The sequence below is a fragment of the Halichoeres trimaculatus genome, unplaced genomic scaffold, assembly GCF_033239565.1.
Source record: "Halichoeres trimaculatus isolate MK-OKI-2021-1 unplaced genomic scaffold, fHalTri1.1 fHalTri1_scaffold_13, whole genome shotgun sequence".
In the NCBI taxonomy this organism is placed as follows: domain Eukaryota; kingdom Metazoa; phylum Chordata; class Actinopteri; order Labriformes; family Labridae; genus Halichoeres; species Halichoeres trimaculatus.
This window is the reverse complement of record NW_027437191.1, coordinates 27,818,361-27,837,272: the sequence shown is the minus strand read 5'-3', so window position 1 is coordinate 27,837,272 and position 18,912 is coordinate 27,818,361. Positions and strand designations below refer to the sequence as shown.

General features: G+C 38.7%; 2 protein-coding genes across 2 annotated transcripts in view; one reads left to right on the top strand and one right to left on the bottom strand.

The window, feature by feature from the left end:
• tbc1d32 (TBC1 domain family, member 32) overlaps positions 1–13,443 on the bottom strand; it is a 107,070-nt gene extending 93,627 nt beyond the window's left edge. The window contains exons 1-13 of the mRNA XM_074684569.1: positions 13,169–13,443; positions 12,919–13,075; positions 12,594–12,758; positions 12,059–12,236; positions 11,774–11,845; positions 11,212–11,331; positions 9,594–9,672; positions 9,086–9,189; positions 8,943–9,004; positions 6,597–6,747; positions 6,441–6,500; positions 5,612–5,711; positions 3,123–3,260 (exon numbers count right to left, since the gene is read on the bottom strand). Of these exons, the coding sequence (XP_074540670.1) occupies positions 3,123–3,260; positions 5,612–5,711; positions 6,441–6,500; positions 6,597–6,747; positions 8,943–9,004; positions 9,086–9,189; positions 9,594–9,672; positions 11,212–11,331; positions 11,774–11,845; positions 12,059–12,236; positions 12,594–12,758; positions 12,919–13,073 (1,384 nt within the window). The 5' untranslated portion in view covers positions 13,074–13,075; positions 13,169–13,443. The remainder of the gene's footprint in view (positions 1–3,122; positions 3,261–5,611; positions 5,712–6,440; positions 6,501–6,596; positions 6,748–8,942; positions 9,005–9,085; positions 9,190–9,593; positions 9,673–11,211; positions 11,332–11,773; positions 11,846–12,058; positions 12,237–12,593; positions 12,759–12,918; positions 13,076–13,168) is intronic.
• A 663-nt stretch (positions 13,444–14,106) lies between these two features.
• On the top strand, positions 14,107–18,512 carry hsdl1 (hydroxysteroid dehydrogenase like 1). Its single transcript, XM_074685122.1, has 5 exons — positions 14,107–14,569; positions 15,215–15,660; positions 16,598–16,681; positions 16,871–17,005; positions 17,105–18,512. Exons 1-5 carry the CDS (start codon positions 14,350–14,352, stop codon positions 17,174–17,176), a joined length of 957 nt encoding a protein of 318 aa, XP_074541223.1. The 5' UTR covers positions 14,107–14,349; the 3' UTR covers positions 17,177–18,512.
• Positions 18,513–18,912: the final 400 nt, after the last annotated feature.

Genomic DNA, 18,912 nt, shown 5'->3' with positions numbered 1-18,912 from the left:
GACGAAATTGAGTACATATGGAATTAGTGTTTGAAAGTTGAACAGCTGTTTGGTTAAAAAAAAGCATCAGAATTTACAAAAATGACAGTTTGATTGTAAAATTTTATACCTTGTAGACTAAATCATAGTTTAGCCTTAGTGTGAAGTTTGGACCAATCTTTTCCCTCCGATACCCGATCCAACTTTCAGGGGCTGGATCAGCACTGATACCAGTATCTGATCGGTGCATCCATGTTGTAGTGTGTATGTGGTTCCTGGTGCTTCCTGAGCCAGCCTTGAGCAGACGCTTGACCAACTGCAATCTTTTTTTAGGGTTTCCACATTACCTCGAAATTTTAGACAGGAAGTTGCTGCTTGCATCCTGTATATCATAAATGGTCACATTCATTGTCTGCAAATGTGAATGTGTCAGTGAAAAATTGCTGACTCTTCCTGTTAAGTTTATGATTAAAATCAAATTTTACTATGAGGAATCATGAAATAAAAAAAAAATGCAATGACACAGAGGCACAGATATCCTATAAAAACTGGGATGGACACTTTGGGAGTGGCACATACTCTGACACATCGGGGTCACGTCGATCCTCGAGCCTCTGCCAAAAGTTTGGCTTTATGATCCATGTAAACCACTCTCACTATAATCATCTGATCGCCTCTGTCTGCCTCAGAGTGATTAAGAGGAGTGAGAAACGGTTATATAAATCATTTTAAAGAGCTCATTCAGCAGACAATGAGTCCATTTAAATGTGTCATACTGTGACGTAACTTTAGTAGTAATTAAGGAAGGGGAGGGTAAAATAATCACTGTTTCTAGATGATCACACACATTCCTTCTGGAGATAATCAGTTGTAAAGATTGTTTTGTAGTAAAGCTCCCAAAGGAGCGATAAAGGTTTGCTGAGGGTCATAAACTATCATCATCAAGGTATCTGTTTTCCCCTTTATCTCAAACTCCAGAGGCAGAGCAGAAACACTGTTCAACTCTTTAAGGTGTTTAGAGATTAGAGGAGAAGTTTGACATTTTCAGAGTCTTGCTGAATGGATTTCTGGCAGAGTTAGAGGAGGAGATCAATGATAGAGTGGCACAATTATTCAAAAAGCTATAAAAATTGTACCAACGCCAAGGTCTGAATCGCAGAAACAGCGGTTTTTATTCTGGTAACTTTATGACAAAAAGCACTGTGATAACAGAGGCGGTTTTCCACGCCAAAGGGAGCCTGGCTTCCCCAATAAAATATTACCAGAAAGAAAAAAAAATACAAATAGGCTTTACCACTTTATATTTTTTATGTTTTTGTTATTTCCTTTTTGTCAAAACACTGCATCAGTGTACTTCAAAAAGGAGCAAAACAGCACCTGGCTTGCCAAGCGCTCATTGTTTATTACACTGGTGTCTCATGATCTCTGACCTGTCTGTCAGTTCAGAGGCCTGCTTCACCTTACCTCCCCAGGCTCAGCCTCACAAATTGTTACAAAAAACACCCACACTCTACGCAACAGGCCCACTGTGACCAACTAGCCCACACAGCAAGGTAGCTAGCAAGTCAGAGAATGAACAGAATCTGGGATATTGAGTTACCAAAGAAAATGACTTCACTAAACTTCCTTTTGAGAATCAACTAAAAGTCAAAAAGGACGGTAGACAGATTCAAAGCTTTGTTTAACCCAAGGTAGAGCCAAGGGTAAAGCCTGTGTGTGTGAAAGCAATGGATACAATTGTTTTTTAATATCTAGATATGTCATAGTGCCGGACACATGCGCACAGCCGGAAGCAAGCTGTTCCTCAGGCCTTAAACACATAATGCTGGGTTTTTTCCAAAACAAATACCCCCATTTGCTTTTAAAAATACTTTCATCCACACACACTGAGCAAATCTGCCAGTGAGTGCAGTTTGAAGCAAGCCAAACCCATATTTGGCAGTGTTTTCTAGACACAAAACTTGTGCCATCCAATCAGAATGAACCCTCCCTTATTCGGCGGTGACCTTTGAGAACCAAAAACTTTGTATTCCGGCATCTACACAAAACCACAAAACCAAAATCTTCATTTTGGCTGGAGTTTTCAAAAGACATCGTTTTCAGTGATGTAAAACTGCAGTTTCATATGGACAACAGGCCTAAACCATAGAATGTAAAAAAATGGGCATCATCTTGCTCAGCTCGAAGTGAGGTCTCCACAAAAACTGCTTCCCCTGGTGGCTGGCTGCAGTATAGGTAAAAAAAATCCATCTCCCCAGTCATTCCAGTTGGGCTGTGGTCAAACTTTAAAAAATCAATACACCTTGTATAAATGTTTCTCACGTCTGGTTGTTGAGGTAACTTAAAGATATTATTTGGCTGCCTTGTATTAAAGTCTTCTTTTTCTGAAAAGTTTTGTTTTTGTTAGTTATTAAGAGGATAAAAACAAGGTTTTGCGCCACGCTTAACGATGGTTGACAGCTGCCGTTCTTATATAATGGCTGCGCCTGTGACGGGGGAATTTTGGCTTCAAAACCGCACAATGGTAAATGGTGGAGCCATGCTGTCCACTCTATGTACAGTCTATGGTTAAAGAGTTTAAAAGCCTCATGCATTCTCTCGTGCGGATCTCATGTGTCTCATTTCCGTGCGTCTGTTTGTGAGAAAAGCATAACACAGGCTTTATCCAGCTGTGAGAACCAAAAACTCTGTTTTCTGGCATCTACATGAAGCCACAAAATCGTAGTTTTCCAAATCTTGACTTTGGCAAGAGTTTTCAGAAAACATTGTTTATTTAGTGACGCAAAACCGTGGTTCTGTGTGTACGACAGGCTTAAACGTATAAAAATCTATGCGGTTTCCCAGACACCCGGCTACGTATTGACACCTGGTGTGACACTGCGGCCTACTTCCTCTCACAAGCACTGCCCTCTTTTTTGACACATACATTGAAATTAATGAGAGCTCAGTAAAATATCTGTACTATGATAGCAATTTGTTTGTATGCAAATAACAGTTAAATATTGAATCAAATTCACTCTGGCTTCCTCAGTAATTTTAGTCACAGGCCGCTTCTGCATGGCAATAAACTAAAGGTGAAATTATTTAATACAAAATATGAAAATAACAAACCCCAAAAGCTTTTAAAAGGTCATGCAATTTACCTTTATGCTTCCTCACTTTGATGGGAAACAGCTTCCTGCCATTGGTGTAGATGAGCAGCTTCCCCAGGACACACAGAGAGTGGACAAAGAAGGCATACTCCAGCTCTTTCCCTGTGTAAACACTCCTCTGGACTGAGCCTGAAACGCACAGGGAATAAGACCATGTTTTAAGACTTCATTGATTTATGCTGTCATAACATTTACGGGAGCGCTGGAGATAAAAATAAAAAATAAAATATTAAAGAAGGGCTCTGACATAGCAAAGATAGGAGAAGACACTACAGCACACCATTTTCACAAAGATGAGATTTCAGTAAAAAAGAAAAGAAATGTACACAATTTAAAGATTTAAATACAATTTTTTTATAGCCTAAGATGAGTGCCTTTAGTGCAGGGCTTTGATTTAATGATGTTTCATGAAACTTCTGTTACAGAACCAGATTAAAAACATTGTACACCCTTGCAGCATCTCATGGCTGCAGGAAAGCCAAAGGAGGCAGCGCTGAGATAAACTCTTCTTCTTTCATGAGGAGTGTATCACTGAAAGGGGAGTCAGTGTATCAGCGCTCACAAAAGACAAGGTCAAAATGTTGGGTCTGGAGGAGCCAGCTGGCTTTAAGGAGATAACACACTCACACTCTCAGCACTCACACACCAACTCCTGCTCTATTTTTCCCACAAATAAACGTGTTAGCAGCATTTAGCTGTTGGTCTGCTGAACTCTAGGTGGTTCTTTTGTAAATAAAGATTAAATATGTTTTTGAAAACAAACACTCCATAGGGAAAAAGAGAAATGGAATCTAACGTGGTTTAAATGAAAAATAAATGTGCTCAGCCTGTCAGCAATGGGTCTTTAGGAAGTGAAACAAAAGATGTTTTTTTCTACAGCAGGAACTTCAGTCAGAACTATGTGTTTTTTTTAATGGACTAGGGTCTAAATTTAGCCCTGGAGTAATAAATTTACCCCTTAATACGACCCTGTCTGGGATGTTCAGGAACTTTTGGGGTAAAGGGCCTACAATCTTAACATTTCTGATTGGTGGAGCACTCACAGTGGTTTTATGTCATCTACCTTGAGCCTGACAGTGTGAATGTGTCTCTGTCAGCCCCTGGTGTTACAGTTTAAAGAGTGTAAAGTGGAGATCCACAGCTGAACGTGTCAGAGAATATGCAGTTTACAACAGTTGCTGAAACAAAAGGAGTCCATGGGATGAATTCTAGTTAAGTTTCAAAATCTGTGTCAAAATCTTCACATCATCAGATAAGTATTTGATGATGATCTAAAGCTGTTTGAGAAGGATGCTACCTGCTGAAAGACGTCAATAAACAGGCTTGTTGCAGCCTAAACATAAGTTAAGAGGACAGTTATCCTAACAGACACAGACAAGTTGAGTGGGTAATCAAATGAATGTTTTCTTTTTATACCTTCAAGTGTGATATATTTACAGCTTTAACACCAATGTTATTTATTCATACAGCTACATATAAGATGACTTGTTTTTCAGGTAAATAAAGAAATTTAAGTACAATGAAGGAAATTGAAAGGTAAGACCCCTATGAAGCTTTATTTATTAAACATGATGTTAAAAAAGAAAAACATTTCCTTACTTTTGCATCTTCTCTTAATAACCAACCTTTTATACTTTTGTTATGGCTGTACTTCCATTGTGTCGTAGGCTGTGCACCTGTGTAATTGCTTTTGCATTCATGTTGTGGCTCTTGCATTCATTTTTTGGCTTTTGCATTTGTGTGGTAGCTTTTGCATTTGTGTTGTGGCTTTTGCATTTATTGTATGGCTTTTATATTTGTTTTGTATTCTTTGCATTCGTGTTGTAGCTTTTGCATTTGTATTGTAGCTTTAGCATTATTGTTGTGGCTCTTGCATTCATGTTGTGGTTTTTGCATTTGTGTTTTTTGCTCTTGCATTTGTGTTGTACCTTTTGTATTTGTGTTTTGGCTTTTTCATTTGTGTTGTACCTTTTGTATTTGTATTTTGGCTTTTTCATTTGTGTAGCTTTTGAATTTATGTTGTAGCTTTTGCATTTATGTTTTTTGCTCTTGCGTTGGTGTTTTGGCAGTTGCAAATCGGCTGACACCCGCTGGCCACCGTAGTTCCTCTCCCTTTAACTTTATTTTGTACTTTCTGTTTGTTTTTTCTTGACTTTTCTTCCTTTTATCCTGTATCGTCTTTCTTCATTTGTCCTCTGCATCATCCTGCAGTACACAGACTAATAGTAGCCTGAACAACTTTTGCACATGAAGAAGCTTGGATAAATGATGGCTGCACACTCTAGGTACAAATACACTGAACACCCACAGGCTTTAAATGAAGCATTCATTTCTCATTAGGACTTTAACCGTACCCCTGAGTGTATTCCACTGTTTGTTTCACAGGACACATTAAATCAGCATTACGGCTAATGTGCTGATGTTCCCCACATGGAGTGAGACTCAGAGTGAGGAGGAAACATCACGACCGGGATACTTACTCGAGTTCTGCTGCTCTGCTGACTTGGAATCAGAGGTCTGGAGTGAGAAACGTTCAGAGGAGTCTTTGTAATGGATGCACTGCTGGAGCGCTGCTACAATCTGAAATTCAAATATCAAACAATGCAGCTGATTGGCTGAATGATTAGACGTCTCCTAATCTCCTGTGTTGAATCTAAAAGCTGGCAGACCAGGCCTAAGAAGAAGTCTGTCAGACAGTTAATGCAACCTCCACTTATCGAACTTCCTAATCAACAGTTTAACGACTCGAAGCGTTCTTTTGAATCCAAATCTCAGCACTTGAGGGAATATTAATGCACTTCAGCGCAAGAGTACTTTATGCTGACAGTGTTCTGAGAGAGCCATCGACATTTCCTTCAGATAAAATTGGGCATTAATCCTCTCTAAAGTCAAAGTCAGAGTTGAGAGGGAGGTTTAGGATTAAACAATCAATTCCAAAATGTCGAAATGACGCTGGGCTCCTACGCCTCATTGAGTCAAAGACTTCTATTGGCACAAAAGAGTTTCACAGAAGTTAAATGAAGAATCTCTTAACTTATTCACCACCTGTTTTACTCAGAAAATGCAGGAACTACACAAGCATATTCTGCTTCCTTCTGGAGCCGAATGATCAGACCAAAGAAAACACAGAATAACTAAATATGTGCTTCTTTTGAGCTCTTCAAACATAACAGAGGTTTTTTCTCTCACTTTACTTCACAGTGCAGGAGTTTTTTCTTCTTCCTGCTGTTTTTTTTCTTTCTGCTGCCAGCCTCCTCAGAAGTACAAAGGAGTTATTTAGAGATATTGATTACGGAGTGAACTACTCACCAGAGACTTGTATTTTCTCTCCAGGAGTCTGAGAACTACAGTCCTGCTGTAGTATCCATGCTAAAAAAGAAAGGAGGAAGAAGGAGAGACAACAGTGTTTGAGATAGCTAACAGTAAATCTAAAATCAGGAATATGTCCTCATTAATCGTACACACCATCCACTTTTTAAACCAGGTGGCTTTAACATCCAGTAAGGCCAGGAGGTTAACAGGTAAAAGGGTTTTCTCTGTTCTTGGAGACGAAGACCCGTGATCGTGATGGAAGGAAAGCAGGGAGAAGGTGCTTTCTATAACTTCCTCCATGTATCTGAAGCAGAACAAAAAGAAAACAGAACAAATGTATGAAAACCAGAACTGTCAAAAAAATTAGAAAAGAGGTTGCAGAGGGGCTGGGTTCATATTTTCCATGAGTGTGACATGTTCAATGTAGATCGATGTAACAAGAGTAGAAGATATAACAGAAAAGATCATTCTTACATGAAATTTTGGCAGATAACTAGAAGAAACTTAAACAGACAAGTCTCTATTCTCTCGACTTTTCCATGAGCTGCTCCACAACCAAAAACTGTAACTCATGCATACAAAGCTCAACTGGCAGAGCAATGGCGTGCCAACAGGACACAATGTTTCAAGAGCCATTTCAAGATGCTATGAGGAGAATCTGTTTTAATCCCCTCGCCACTTTCTGGTCCGCAGTCTCACGCACACTGTTGTAAATTGCGTTTAGTGAGGCGTGAGTTTGTTTTGGAATTAAACGGAGATCAGATCGAAACAAACTTTCTTTGTTTAACTTTTTTACTGGATACAACGCGCCAAGGTAAGAGACTTATCATTACAGTTACATAGCCCTACGGTTTGAAACTTGACAACAAGCAAACATAGTAGTAGCCAACTATATGTAGTGCTATCGGCAGCCTTGTGCTCCGACGTATCTGTGGGCCAAAGTAACAACCATGTATAAAACATGGACGTAGTCTCGCTGACGTCACCCGTCTGTTTCTGAAATGAAAAATGAAGCACATCGGCTATAGCGGCCATATTGGTAGTGGCAAGGGCTTCGCCTACAGCCATAGGGCGCCTGTCGGTCACGTGACCCTCAGCTGTGCCTCTTATTGGGGGAGCTCGCAATCTTAATATCCTCCGAACGGCCAAGTTAGAAAAAAAATCACCCCCCCATACAGTGGGTGCCGATAGTAAAATTAGTGACTCAGACAGGAGACGTTTTCTGAACCAGGCTGTAAATAGGTTAATTTCTGCTTTGAAAATTGCTTTTTTTGGCTTGGTGTGTATGTGATTTCTGCTACTTCTGGAGCCAGCCTCAAGCGAACACTCGAGAAACAGCAGATTTTAGCACTTCCGCATTGTCTCATATCCCCAGACCGGAGGTTGCCGCTTGGTGACAACAAGTAAACACTGTCAGTTTGTATGTAGTTTAGTAGCCGCTTATATTCGGCACAGCTGGCAGCCCGGTGCTCTAAGACATGTCTGTAATGTGTCACGTAAGTAAATCCTGGTTAGCTATGTCCTGCCAGTCATCTACCAAGCAGAGCTAATGTAACCTCACTCTTCATTTTATTGATAGACTCTCAAGTTTGAACAGACCACTGCAGAATAACTGCTGACTGTGAGTTGGAATGAACATTAGCACAAACAGTTTAGCCCCTGTGTTAGCCTTTAGCTTGTGCTCTGTCTCTCTCCTGTTTATCTTCTGCTCTTCTGTCCTTTTTCTGTCTGGCAGTTAGGCTCCTGTGTCCACCATCATTACAAAACTAATCACAGAAATCATCTTCAGCAGACCAAATGACCAAACTCATAGCGGCTTGGTGTTGTCATAGAGACCTAGACGTGTTGTAAATCAATGCGGTCCTGCTCAACCCGATCAGGAAGCTAAGAATTATCAATTTAGAATAATCTGTAACCTGTAATATGGGCGGTGAAAATCTTATTTTGAAGTGTGGATTACAGTCAGGCATATATCTAGAGGGAAGACCTGTTCAAGATCACTTAGAAACTGAGCTCCTCCACAGCCCCTTTAAATGGCTATGTGTTGTACTCGTTGTTTATGAACTATGTTGACTATGTTGATGACTTTGGAAGGAACAACAGGTGTGCTCTCATTTTGTTGTTGCTGAATGTTGTCCTGTTTGAAACTAAGATCTTGTGTGTGTGTTGTTTCTGAAGCCAAAGAAAATTTTACATTATGGTAGAAGGGTTTAAGTTTTTTCTATTCTAATCAATTTACTTTGTTTTATTTGAATGTGTTTACTTAATTGGCATACTTCACAATTGCTTATGGTTTGAAGTTATAATCTTGTATTTATTTATTTACATGACAAGTTTACTCAAGTTTTCCACTTCTATCAGTTTTCTTTTCACAGTTTCCAGTGTAGGTGAATTTTACAAGCATTGAATAACCTCTTCATGGAAGCCTAATTTTTAATGCCTGTATTTATGCCCTGTTGATCCATGCCTGATTTGACAACATTTATTGTTTTAACTCACTTCTCAGGGTGGCGAATCCAAAAGGTCGTCACTTCTTTCTGAAAGTCATTCATCAGTCGAATCTGAGGCAGGACAGGTAACAGTGAGGGAAAACTACTGTGGAAAATCACTTATGTGAAACTCAAAAGGGAAAGATGAGGTACCTGTTTGAGCAGTCGATTGATCTCGGGTCTGTTTATGTCCATGTGGGCCGAGGCGGTCGGAAAACTCAGCTTGTGAGACAGGAAACTTGACTCCACGCTTTTAGCTGCACATCAAAGAAGAAATGTTTATGTTACAAACCATGCATTTTATTATTCTGGGAGTGAGATAAATTGCTGTTCAAAGACATAGTGCAGCATGTAGATGATAAAGTTCAAGTGCACATATTTCCAACTATAAAATGCTTTGAACGTAAAAGAAACAGAATCTAAAACCAATAAAAATGTTCTCAAATATACATTCAGTACTAAAACCTCCACTGTATTTGAGTGCAAGCATAAAGCTGATAGATGGACATCCTCTGTGCATAAAACCAAACTTCTTTTTCTGCATATGTGGGAGAAATGCTTAATATGTGACTCAAAAGAGAAGCCAACCTTTTAAAATTTGCTTTCTATGGATTAAAAATGCACTTTGGCTCAAACATGACAGTGCTGCCCACACGCCTACCCAAGCTGGTGTAGATCTCCCGAGTCACATTCAGCGGAGAGGAGGAGAAGCTTTTAGCGAAGAACTGCAGAACATTATCCTGATGGATTTGAGAGGCAGAGATACAAGTTATCAGGAAACACGATACTGTGTTAGTGGCCGTGTGAGGGTAAGAAGCAATCATTAGTAGCTTAATCTTAAATTATGATAAACTTCAGTGAGTGGAAATTAAATTAGGTAGACACAAACATATTTTCATGCTTCATGCAGCTACCAATTATCTTTCAATTACTCAGCAGCGTTATCACATTTTTCCCGCAATTAAGCGAGGGTTTTGTGCCTGTTATCATCATTACAAAGCTTGAAATCGTCCATAAAGATGACATGATTATTATTGATTCATTTGTAAAAGGATTAAGAGTGAGATTGAGGTATAGAACCCTAAAAGATTCATAATTAAATAAACAAAAGCAGCATTTCAATATAAATAAATACCATTTTGATAAACAACAAACGAATAAATAATATGGCCATTAAATTGTGAAAGAAGTATAATCAAACATTTCAAAATAATTGTTTTAAAAAATAATGACTTTTTGTTCATTTTTAAAGCTTTTACAAAATAATAAATAAATAAATAATTTTTTTTAAAAAAACGTTTTTTACAAAGTCTACTTTTATTTCATATTGTAATAATAATCATATTATTACATTATATAATAATTATTATTATTATTACATAATAATAATAATCAATAATAATCATAATCATAATGTTCTTTTTCACAATGGCCTTTTTATTTCATTATGTTGTTTTTCATCAGAATAACTTGGTCTGTCAATCAAAGCCAGAGGGTTGGACCTATGCTTGATCTATTAGGATCAGTTGGTTTAAGAGTGGTCTAGCTGCAGACCTCTGCTCTCAGCTGCTTGAGGGGCAACTTTGAAACTGACTTTCTTCCTGCAGCCATTCTGTCTCAAACATGTCCTGCACTCCTGTTTTCAGCTTTTCAGTCTTCTTAACATTAGTGGTATTTCTCCATGTTTAAATGGATACTTCAAACGCTGCTGCATTGTCTGTGTAAACTAGCTCCGCCTTATATGCTTTGATTGACAGACCGAGTCATTAAGCAGTAAAACAACATCATGAAATAAAAGGCCATTTTGAAATAACATTTTTTAGAATATTTTGCATAAAAGCTTGGAAATTTTAAAAAATATATGATTTTATAAAGTATGAATTAATGATTTTTTATTTAATTCCCAAGCTTTTATAAAAAAAAAAATTATACTTTACAAAATAATGTATAAAATAATGAATTTATAAAATTTAAAATGATGATTTTTTAATTTTTTTTAATAAAAGCTGGAAAATTAAATAAAATATTATTTCATTCTTTTTAAAATAATGTATGAAATTATTAAAATGATCATTATGAAATATTTAGTTATAATAATTCAATATTAAAGGATAATAAAACATATTTCATAATAAAAGTGCCATATTTCACAATTAAATGGCCATATTACATATTTTTCTGTTATTTATCAAAATGATTTTTATTCATTTAATTATGAATCGTTTGGGGTTCCATATTGGGGAACAACTGAACAGTAGGGGAGGTGGCTCAGGACTCACGCTGAGATCAGGGTCAGTCAGGGCTGCACAGAGGTTCCTGCGCAGGCTGCTCCAGCTCTCACAGCTCAGGACGTCAGACGGAGGGGCACAGCAGAGGGCCTGTAGAGCCTCCCATCGCACCTACATGCAGAGTTACACAAGTATAACTGAAGTGGTGGGGATGTGTTTTGATGTCTTTCCTTTGAATATATTGGTTTTGTTTCAGCGTGTTTATTTTTATTCTTTGCTTGGTTGTTCATCACTCCTGGCTAAAACAGCAAATTAACTTCTCAGGTTAAACTCTTGTTTCCAAAATCAACTTAATTTCATTTTTCAAGCACCAGCAGCGTTAACTTTCTGTTTACTCAGTAGACAAACTTAAATGATGAAGACATCAATATCATTTCCAACGGCAATCTCTTCCTTTCTTCGGGTTAATTATCTCACAACCTGCATATTTATAATGAAGAACTCAGCTCCTGCTTTGTTATCACCAATCAATTTAACACAGCAACAAATAACACCCCAGGGTTCTGAAAAATACAAAACAATAATCTTAATGGCTGTCACTAAGTTTTTCTACCTCTTTAGGTTTGCTGGAGTCAAGTTTGTCAGCCAAAACTTGCAGTTGCTCTTGTCTGATGAAAGCATAACTCTAGAAAGAAGAAGGTGGAGATTAAAAAAGGCAACTAAGTGAATCCATGCCAGTCTTTTTCATACGTTTAGTATTACAGACAGCAAATGCAGGCCATGTAGGGAGTACAGCAGAGCTACTATCTTTATATGAGTCATCAAATACTATAAAAGACTATAAGGATATAAAAATCCCACTGGACTGTTGCCATAGTGTATTTGTTGTGTTTCTGACCTGATTAAAGGAGGAGTCGCTGTCAGAGCAGTTGTCAGTGTACTGGCTGTTGGACTGACTGTGTTGCTTCTCTCTGTGCATCTCCTCCTTCCTCATCTGGTCCTCCTCAAACTTGTTGATCAAAGACTCCACCACCATGATCATGGAGTTTTTCAGAGTCTGCATCATCTGCTGGTATCTGGATGAAGATAGAGGAGCATCAAATTGGTTATTATTATCCCCTAGTTTCAGAGTTTGTGGTCTAAACCCTGTGGAAATTTGGTAAAAGATGGCAAGCACATAGAGTTTTAAACTCAGTGATCCTTACACTTATACCAAAATAAACAAGGTGGCCCATGCAACGGCAGACATGCCAATCGCATGAGATATGAGAAGCGTCTTATCACACAATAATGATAACCCATGCATGAAACTATCTCAGGCATTCAGAGTTAGAACACTGGGTTTCTCAACATTTATTATGATTCTAGAAGATTTGAGTGACACTTGAGCAAAAAAATTTAAAGCCAGAGATATCTGTTTGGGAAACACTCACTCAGTGGAATCTCTGGTCTTTCTAGTGACAGCGTGGATCAAAGTGTCATGACTCGAGCCAACTGCATGCTGTGCATCTCCTCTTGTCAGGTTCTTGGTCTCCTCTTCCACCACACTCCCCAGTGAACTTTCCACATACTGACGAAGGTACTTAACAAACTCATAACTGGAAAGAGAGTATAGACAAGAATTATTAGTATTACGCCTTTTACCTGCATGATAGACAAAATAAGACTTGAGAATATATTAGATATTTAATAGATGTAAGTACAGTTATGTTTGGGGGCATGTGGTCAGTCAAAATACTGTGCTCTTATCATATTTACTTGTGGAAGTTCTTGTCAGTCTCTTCCAAGTGAAGCAGAATCTCTTCAGCACACTCAGTTGATGGAGCATCAGAGATTCTGTCATTGATGCTCCTCAGAAGCTGTTTAAGCAGGGACTGCAACTCCACCTCATCCTCAGCTGATAGCTGCGACATCTCTGCAGCCAGTCCAACAAATGATTAGAATTGTATGCTAAAAATGGACAAATGTGCGGTGGTCATGAGGGGACAAAAACCATGCATATTACTACCTGGATTATACAGTGACTACCGCCCTTTGCACAATAAGATCCAGCTTCCTCCCTTGATGCAGGACAAAGTGGCACACAAACAGCATTGTTCATTTCATTTCTTTATTGATGTGTTTTTTTATATTCAGTCATTTAAATTATGATTGGTTGAGTCAAAATAGGTTTTTAATCGTGTTTTAGGGTTAGTCTGTCAATTCTTACTGTTTTCTAACTAAATGTCAAAGTAGATGTCATCATTTTGATGCAAATAAGTCTACCTACAAGAATAAATAACGAGGTACTCGCCTAACCTAATTCATTGTGAGGTCAGACAGAGGGATTGTTTCACTCTACATTGGGACAATACAGTATAATAAAGGTTTCACAGTTCTGAGACGCTGTTTTAAAATGTTTGTAGAGTTTCTTATAACTTAACTCGTCCATATCTGATCACTGGACGCAGCCGACGCATCGTTTCATATGCTTTTCTTTGGTTAGCCCGACAACTTACTTCATAAATAGAGCATTTGAGGCTGATATGCGAGGCAGTGCACAAAACTATGAAACCCAAATCAAAACCTTCGACTAGAATGACATTTAATACAAACTCAATAGAAATTGCCTTTTGAGGTACTCACGTAAGCTTTTCTATGCAGGTAGCATTACAGAAGCGCTAGCAAGCGGCTGTGTCGTATCTATGGAAACGTCTCCTCGCATCAACCGCGTTGCAATCTGGGAACGAAGACGCTGTGTGATGCCGCGTTTAAACCTCGGAAATTTCTCTTTAAATTATGTAAAATACTTAAATGTTGTACTTGACAAGCAAATTAGAGATTAATTTGACATAATCATAAAAAATATTAATATTTTGGGAAGTTATAACTGTTTAGTGAATGCCTAATTGGTTTGAAATTTCTTCAACTGTTCCTCCCCGACTACCCTGAACGCAGCATCCATGACGCACTTTGTCACGTGACTCAATGTTTTGCTTCGTCTGCCGGGTGCTTGTCATCGGACACCTTCACACACTGGAATCCCCGTCAAAACCTGCAACTCTGATTAAAAGATACTGAATAGGAAGATAGAAATGCTTTATTAAGGCGCCTGACGTAACACTTAACGTGACGTTAAGAAATTAAAACGTAAAATCAGCAGGAGAAGCTAAAGCTACCAAATTAGCATCAACATCAACAGTGTGGACCATGGCGGCAGTTGACAGCTTTCAGTTGTTGTACAGAGAAATTTCTCGGTCATGCAGTTGTTACTTTGAGACCCTGGCTCTGGTTGGGGCTTTATACACAGTCAGCAAGGCGGTGATCCTGCTGAGAGACTGCTGCATGCTAGTGAGGGTGCATTTTCTGCCGAGATTGATCCCAACCAAGAAGCTCACTCAAAGATTTGGAGACTGGGCTGTTGTTTATGGTAAGGAAGGGCTGTAGCAGGGGATCAGAGCATCATGCTGAGAATATGTGTGTATTTACAAGTCTATTTTGGACACTGAAAACGCAGGAGGCCTCTTTCTGTATTGATGTGTTTTCATAGACAACATGGTTCGTCAGTAAATGGAGAACAACTTGTAGTTAAAACAAAAAGAGCAACTTGGAAGAATCATAAAACACAAAACTGATAAATAAACAAAGATAAACTATTAAAAGAAAAACTTTAATAGATCATTAATTGGATAGAACTAAGTACAACAGATCCTGTTAGATCCGAATACAATCACTTGCTATACACTTGCTTGCTGGCCAAGTTAGCTTAAATACTTAATCCTGTCAGTGTTTCTATCCTTTTGTTGTTATTTTTTCTCTGTGGTGCTTTCTTGTGGCCTGTCATATCTTGTTTTTTTTGCCTTGCATTATTAAAAAACACAAACAAAATCCTATTCATCATACATATTAGTTCACAAATTGTGTGTGTGATTGAAATTATAAGATATTCAGTAGTATTTCACACTTTGGAAGCTAAAAGTCAAACAATTTTGCCATTATCCCCTTCCATCAGTGACCTTCATCTGTTGTTTGTGACTGATTCTTCATTGACGGATTGTGTGTATTCTCTTGTCAGGTGCATCCGAGCCTTTAGCTACAGCTTATGCAGAAGAGCTGGCCAAGCATGGTATCAGCATCATCTTTGTCACAAAGGACCAAACTTCTGTCAGAGACACAGCTGCGTCCCTCTCCCACAGCTACGGAGTGGAAACCATCGTTGTGCTGGCTGACTTCTCTTTGGACCAGACTGCCAGCAAGCCCATCAAAGAGGCCATGAGGGGGAAAGATATCGGCTTTCTTGTGAACTGCCTCGATGAGTCTCTGGCTGCCCCGCAGAGCTTGATTGAAATACCCGAGCAGGGCCTGTTGGATTTGGTGAATCAGAACGTTGCAGTCGCTACCCTGATGACTCGGTTGGTGCTGCCAGGTATGGTGGAGCGCAGCAGAGGAGCTGTGGTCAATATATCATCGGGTGCTTGCTGCAGACCTTTTCCTGGAAGAGTAGCACTAACAGCCTCAACGGTGAGATAAAACACTGAGGAGATCTACCTTTTGTTCTTGCACACACCCACACATACCCACCTCTTCACCATGTAGGGATCCAGATTTTTTTTGTCACACTTCTTTTTTCTACATTTCGATACTTCCTGATTTTAACTGATACAGTCTTTTTTATCAAATATTAAAAACACAGTTATTGAAGTTTTTAATATGGATCAGTCAGTTTTCTACCAGAAGCTGGCTTTAAGTAAACAAAGACAGAGAGGGGAGCAGCAAATAGAGCATATGTCTGAATAGGGATGGGTACCTTTCACACTTGAAACAATACGGTACCGATGCCTGGTACCTTGCAGTCGGGACCAAAACTCAACGGAACCAATTTTCGGTACTTTTTTTGTGTTAATGTGGTAGAAAATATCAATTTGTTTAGAAATAAAATCTTGATTTTTTTCAACATTACATATTTATTCTTCAATCTATAACCTTGCAATACTGTGTTCATGTCCAGCATTGAAAGTCGCCTACTCTTCCACTCCCTCTCAGACACAAGGATGCATTTGGGTACCTAAACATGGTACCTTTTGATTTTAAGTGAATCGGTACTCGGTACTTTTGACAGAATTCGGTCGATACCTATAAAAGTACCTAATTCGGTACCCATCCCTACTTCTGAAAAAAAAAATCTTCTTGTACTTAATAGCAGCACCTGCAGCCAAATAACTTGAGGCACTCTGTCACACTTATGAGGGTTTCCCCTTCTGTCAAAATTTTTGCTTGTGTTATTAGTCACTTTGGACAAAAGTGTAGAAAAGTGTAGAAACTGTAGAACTGTATTATCAGCCAAACCGCATCCTGACTGTCACTGACCTTATCATCATGCATGTCCTGAAAAATCACACAATCATCCTTTACATGCATATGATGATACAACCTTTCCTTTGTTTTTCTGATATTTCAGGGCTATATGGATCATTTCTCAAGAGCTCTTCACCTGGAGTACAGCAGCAGAGGGATCTTCATTCAAAGTCTGATTCCTTTCCAGGTAAACACCATGGGAGAAGATTTTGGGCTGATACTCAGGCTTCTTTTGGTAGTGTGAAAGATAAACTTCAGTTTTGAGTTAACAACTCTCAGAATCACATAGTAAGAGTCCATAGAACCATTAACTACATCCTGGCTGTTTAGTTGTTTCAGTGGTTGATGTTTACATTTTGTATATACGTGTAACCAGATCGCCACAAGTGGACGACATCCACCATCAACAGAGGGCTGGTTTGTACCAAAGCCAGATGTTTATGCTCGCCACGCAATCTCCACCCTGGGCGTCTCCAACAGGACCACCGGCTACTGGCCTCACACACTGCAGGTGAGTAAAATATATATATGAAAATGCAACAAGACAATAGCAAGAAGTGTATGCAGAGTTTATGACTGAAAACATTTCTCTTCTTGTTTTTCTTCACAGTACGGGCTGATGAGATGTATTCCAGAGTGGATTTGGGTTCTTGGGTCACGCGTGTTCATCAATCTGACCTGAATGCTCATTCCTGTACAGCCTCCTTGCTAAAGACTAACTAGAGCATGTCACAGCAGAATTCATCATTCTCCATTGTCAAACTCAAAGGCGGAGGTTCATTCCTGTAAAGATAATAATTAATGATTGTCCTTTGATATCAAATAGCTTTTGAGGACCACAGCACAATTCACCTTGAGTCTTCATGGATCTGGATTTAATATGTAATACATCTCAGTGGGTTATAGCCTGATAGTCAAATGACCGAGGGATAAGCGCCAGAAAATGTGGGTGTGACTGAAACTGAAGGTCATTTGTGACCCGGTTGATTATCATCTCTATTTAGAATATGAGCCTCTATGCAATATAGTTCCAACCCTTTGAACTATTAGATAAGAGATTGGCAGACCATGAACTATAAAGGTGTAATTCATTAATATAGAGCAGCAGAATTAAGTTATCTTCAAAGACTTGAATGTATGATTATTTTTACAAAAGGAAAATAAAAAGTGGCACTTAAGTCACTTTTCTACATAAAGCCAAGCTGAAAAGCGTGTTCATTACTCTAGTGCTACATAAGACATGAAAGAAGCAACTAAACAGGAAGTGCAAAAGTAGAATTCACAAAATGAATTAAGTTAAACAGATACACGGGATCAAATTTCTGACTCTGCTCTTTGTTTTTCTGAGTCCTTATGAGACACTACACTTCGTTCTGGTTAGACCTGCTTTTACTGCACTCACCACACCTTTATGGCACTCCTACAAAAAGTTAACAGTATTCACTACAAAACCAAATTCACATAATTTGATGTTAAAGAAACAGGCAGAATATGCTTTGTGTTAATCAAAAGTATTAATACAGTGGTAAGCAAAAGGCTGAATTATGCACAAAAACAAAAAAATAAAAGTGATTCGAGTGGATTTCCAGCTGCTCAGCCCACACATGAAGAGAGGAGACATATTTCAGCCCAACTCAAAATTGTGACACTAGTTGTTTGTGTATTTGGATTCCACATCAGATTAAAGAGAGAGCTCAGAGAAACAAAGAGTGCAGAGTGTGTTTACAGCCAAATAATGAGTGCATGGTGGTGGATGAGCTTTGGTGTCTGTGGTGTTACTGCTCAGGGGTTCAAGTTTCAAGCATATCCAGAAGTGACTTTGAGATGCACTGAAGAGTTAGCGTGTTAAGTTTGGGTTTTTTTGAGCAAGAACATTTGAGCTGTGTGAAGATTTATATTTATATTTAAAGCTGAATCATATCCATATGTGTTCTGTGGAGTGGTTGCATACACAACAAAGTGTGGTATATGATGTATTGACTTACAGCACAAAAGACCAATAAAGCTCTTTCTCCATTTCCAAACTGTCATGTCTTGTATTTTTTATGGTAAGGGAACTTAAAGTGTATCTTAATGTGACACAAGGTAGTAGCAGTAGTAGCAGCAGTAGTAGTAGTAATCATATTTAAAATAGTGCTTCTGTGGCCATGGTAAAGGTAGAAGTAATTCTAGTTGTTGGAGTGGTACTAGTAATAGTACAAGTAGCCCTATGATGGCTGTAGTAGTGGTAGCATTAGTAGTCTGATAAGTACAAGTAATGGCACAGGTGGTGGTACTTTGGCTTTATTAGTAGTAGAATTTGAAGACGTGAAAGGAAGAGCAAGTAGCATTTCTATGGCAGGGGTAGAAGTACTGATTGTAGTTGGACCTAATAGTAGCTATAGGGATGGGTACCTTTGACATTTGAAATGATACGGT

Coding starts and splice junctions, on each gene's coding strand:
- hsdl1 (XM_074685122.1), top strand. CDS start 14,350: ATGGCGGCAGTTGACAGCTTTCAGTTGTTGTACAGAGAAATTTCTCGG. Junction 16,682..16,870: donor AAAGTCTGATTCCTTTCCAG/GTAAACACCATG, acceptor ACGTGTAACCAG/ATCGCCACAAGTGGACGACA. Junction 17,006..17,104: donor ACTGGCCTCACACACTGCAG/GTGAGTAAAATA, acceptor TTTTCTTCACAG/TACGGGCTGATGAGATGTAT.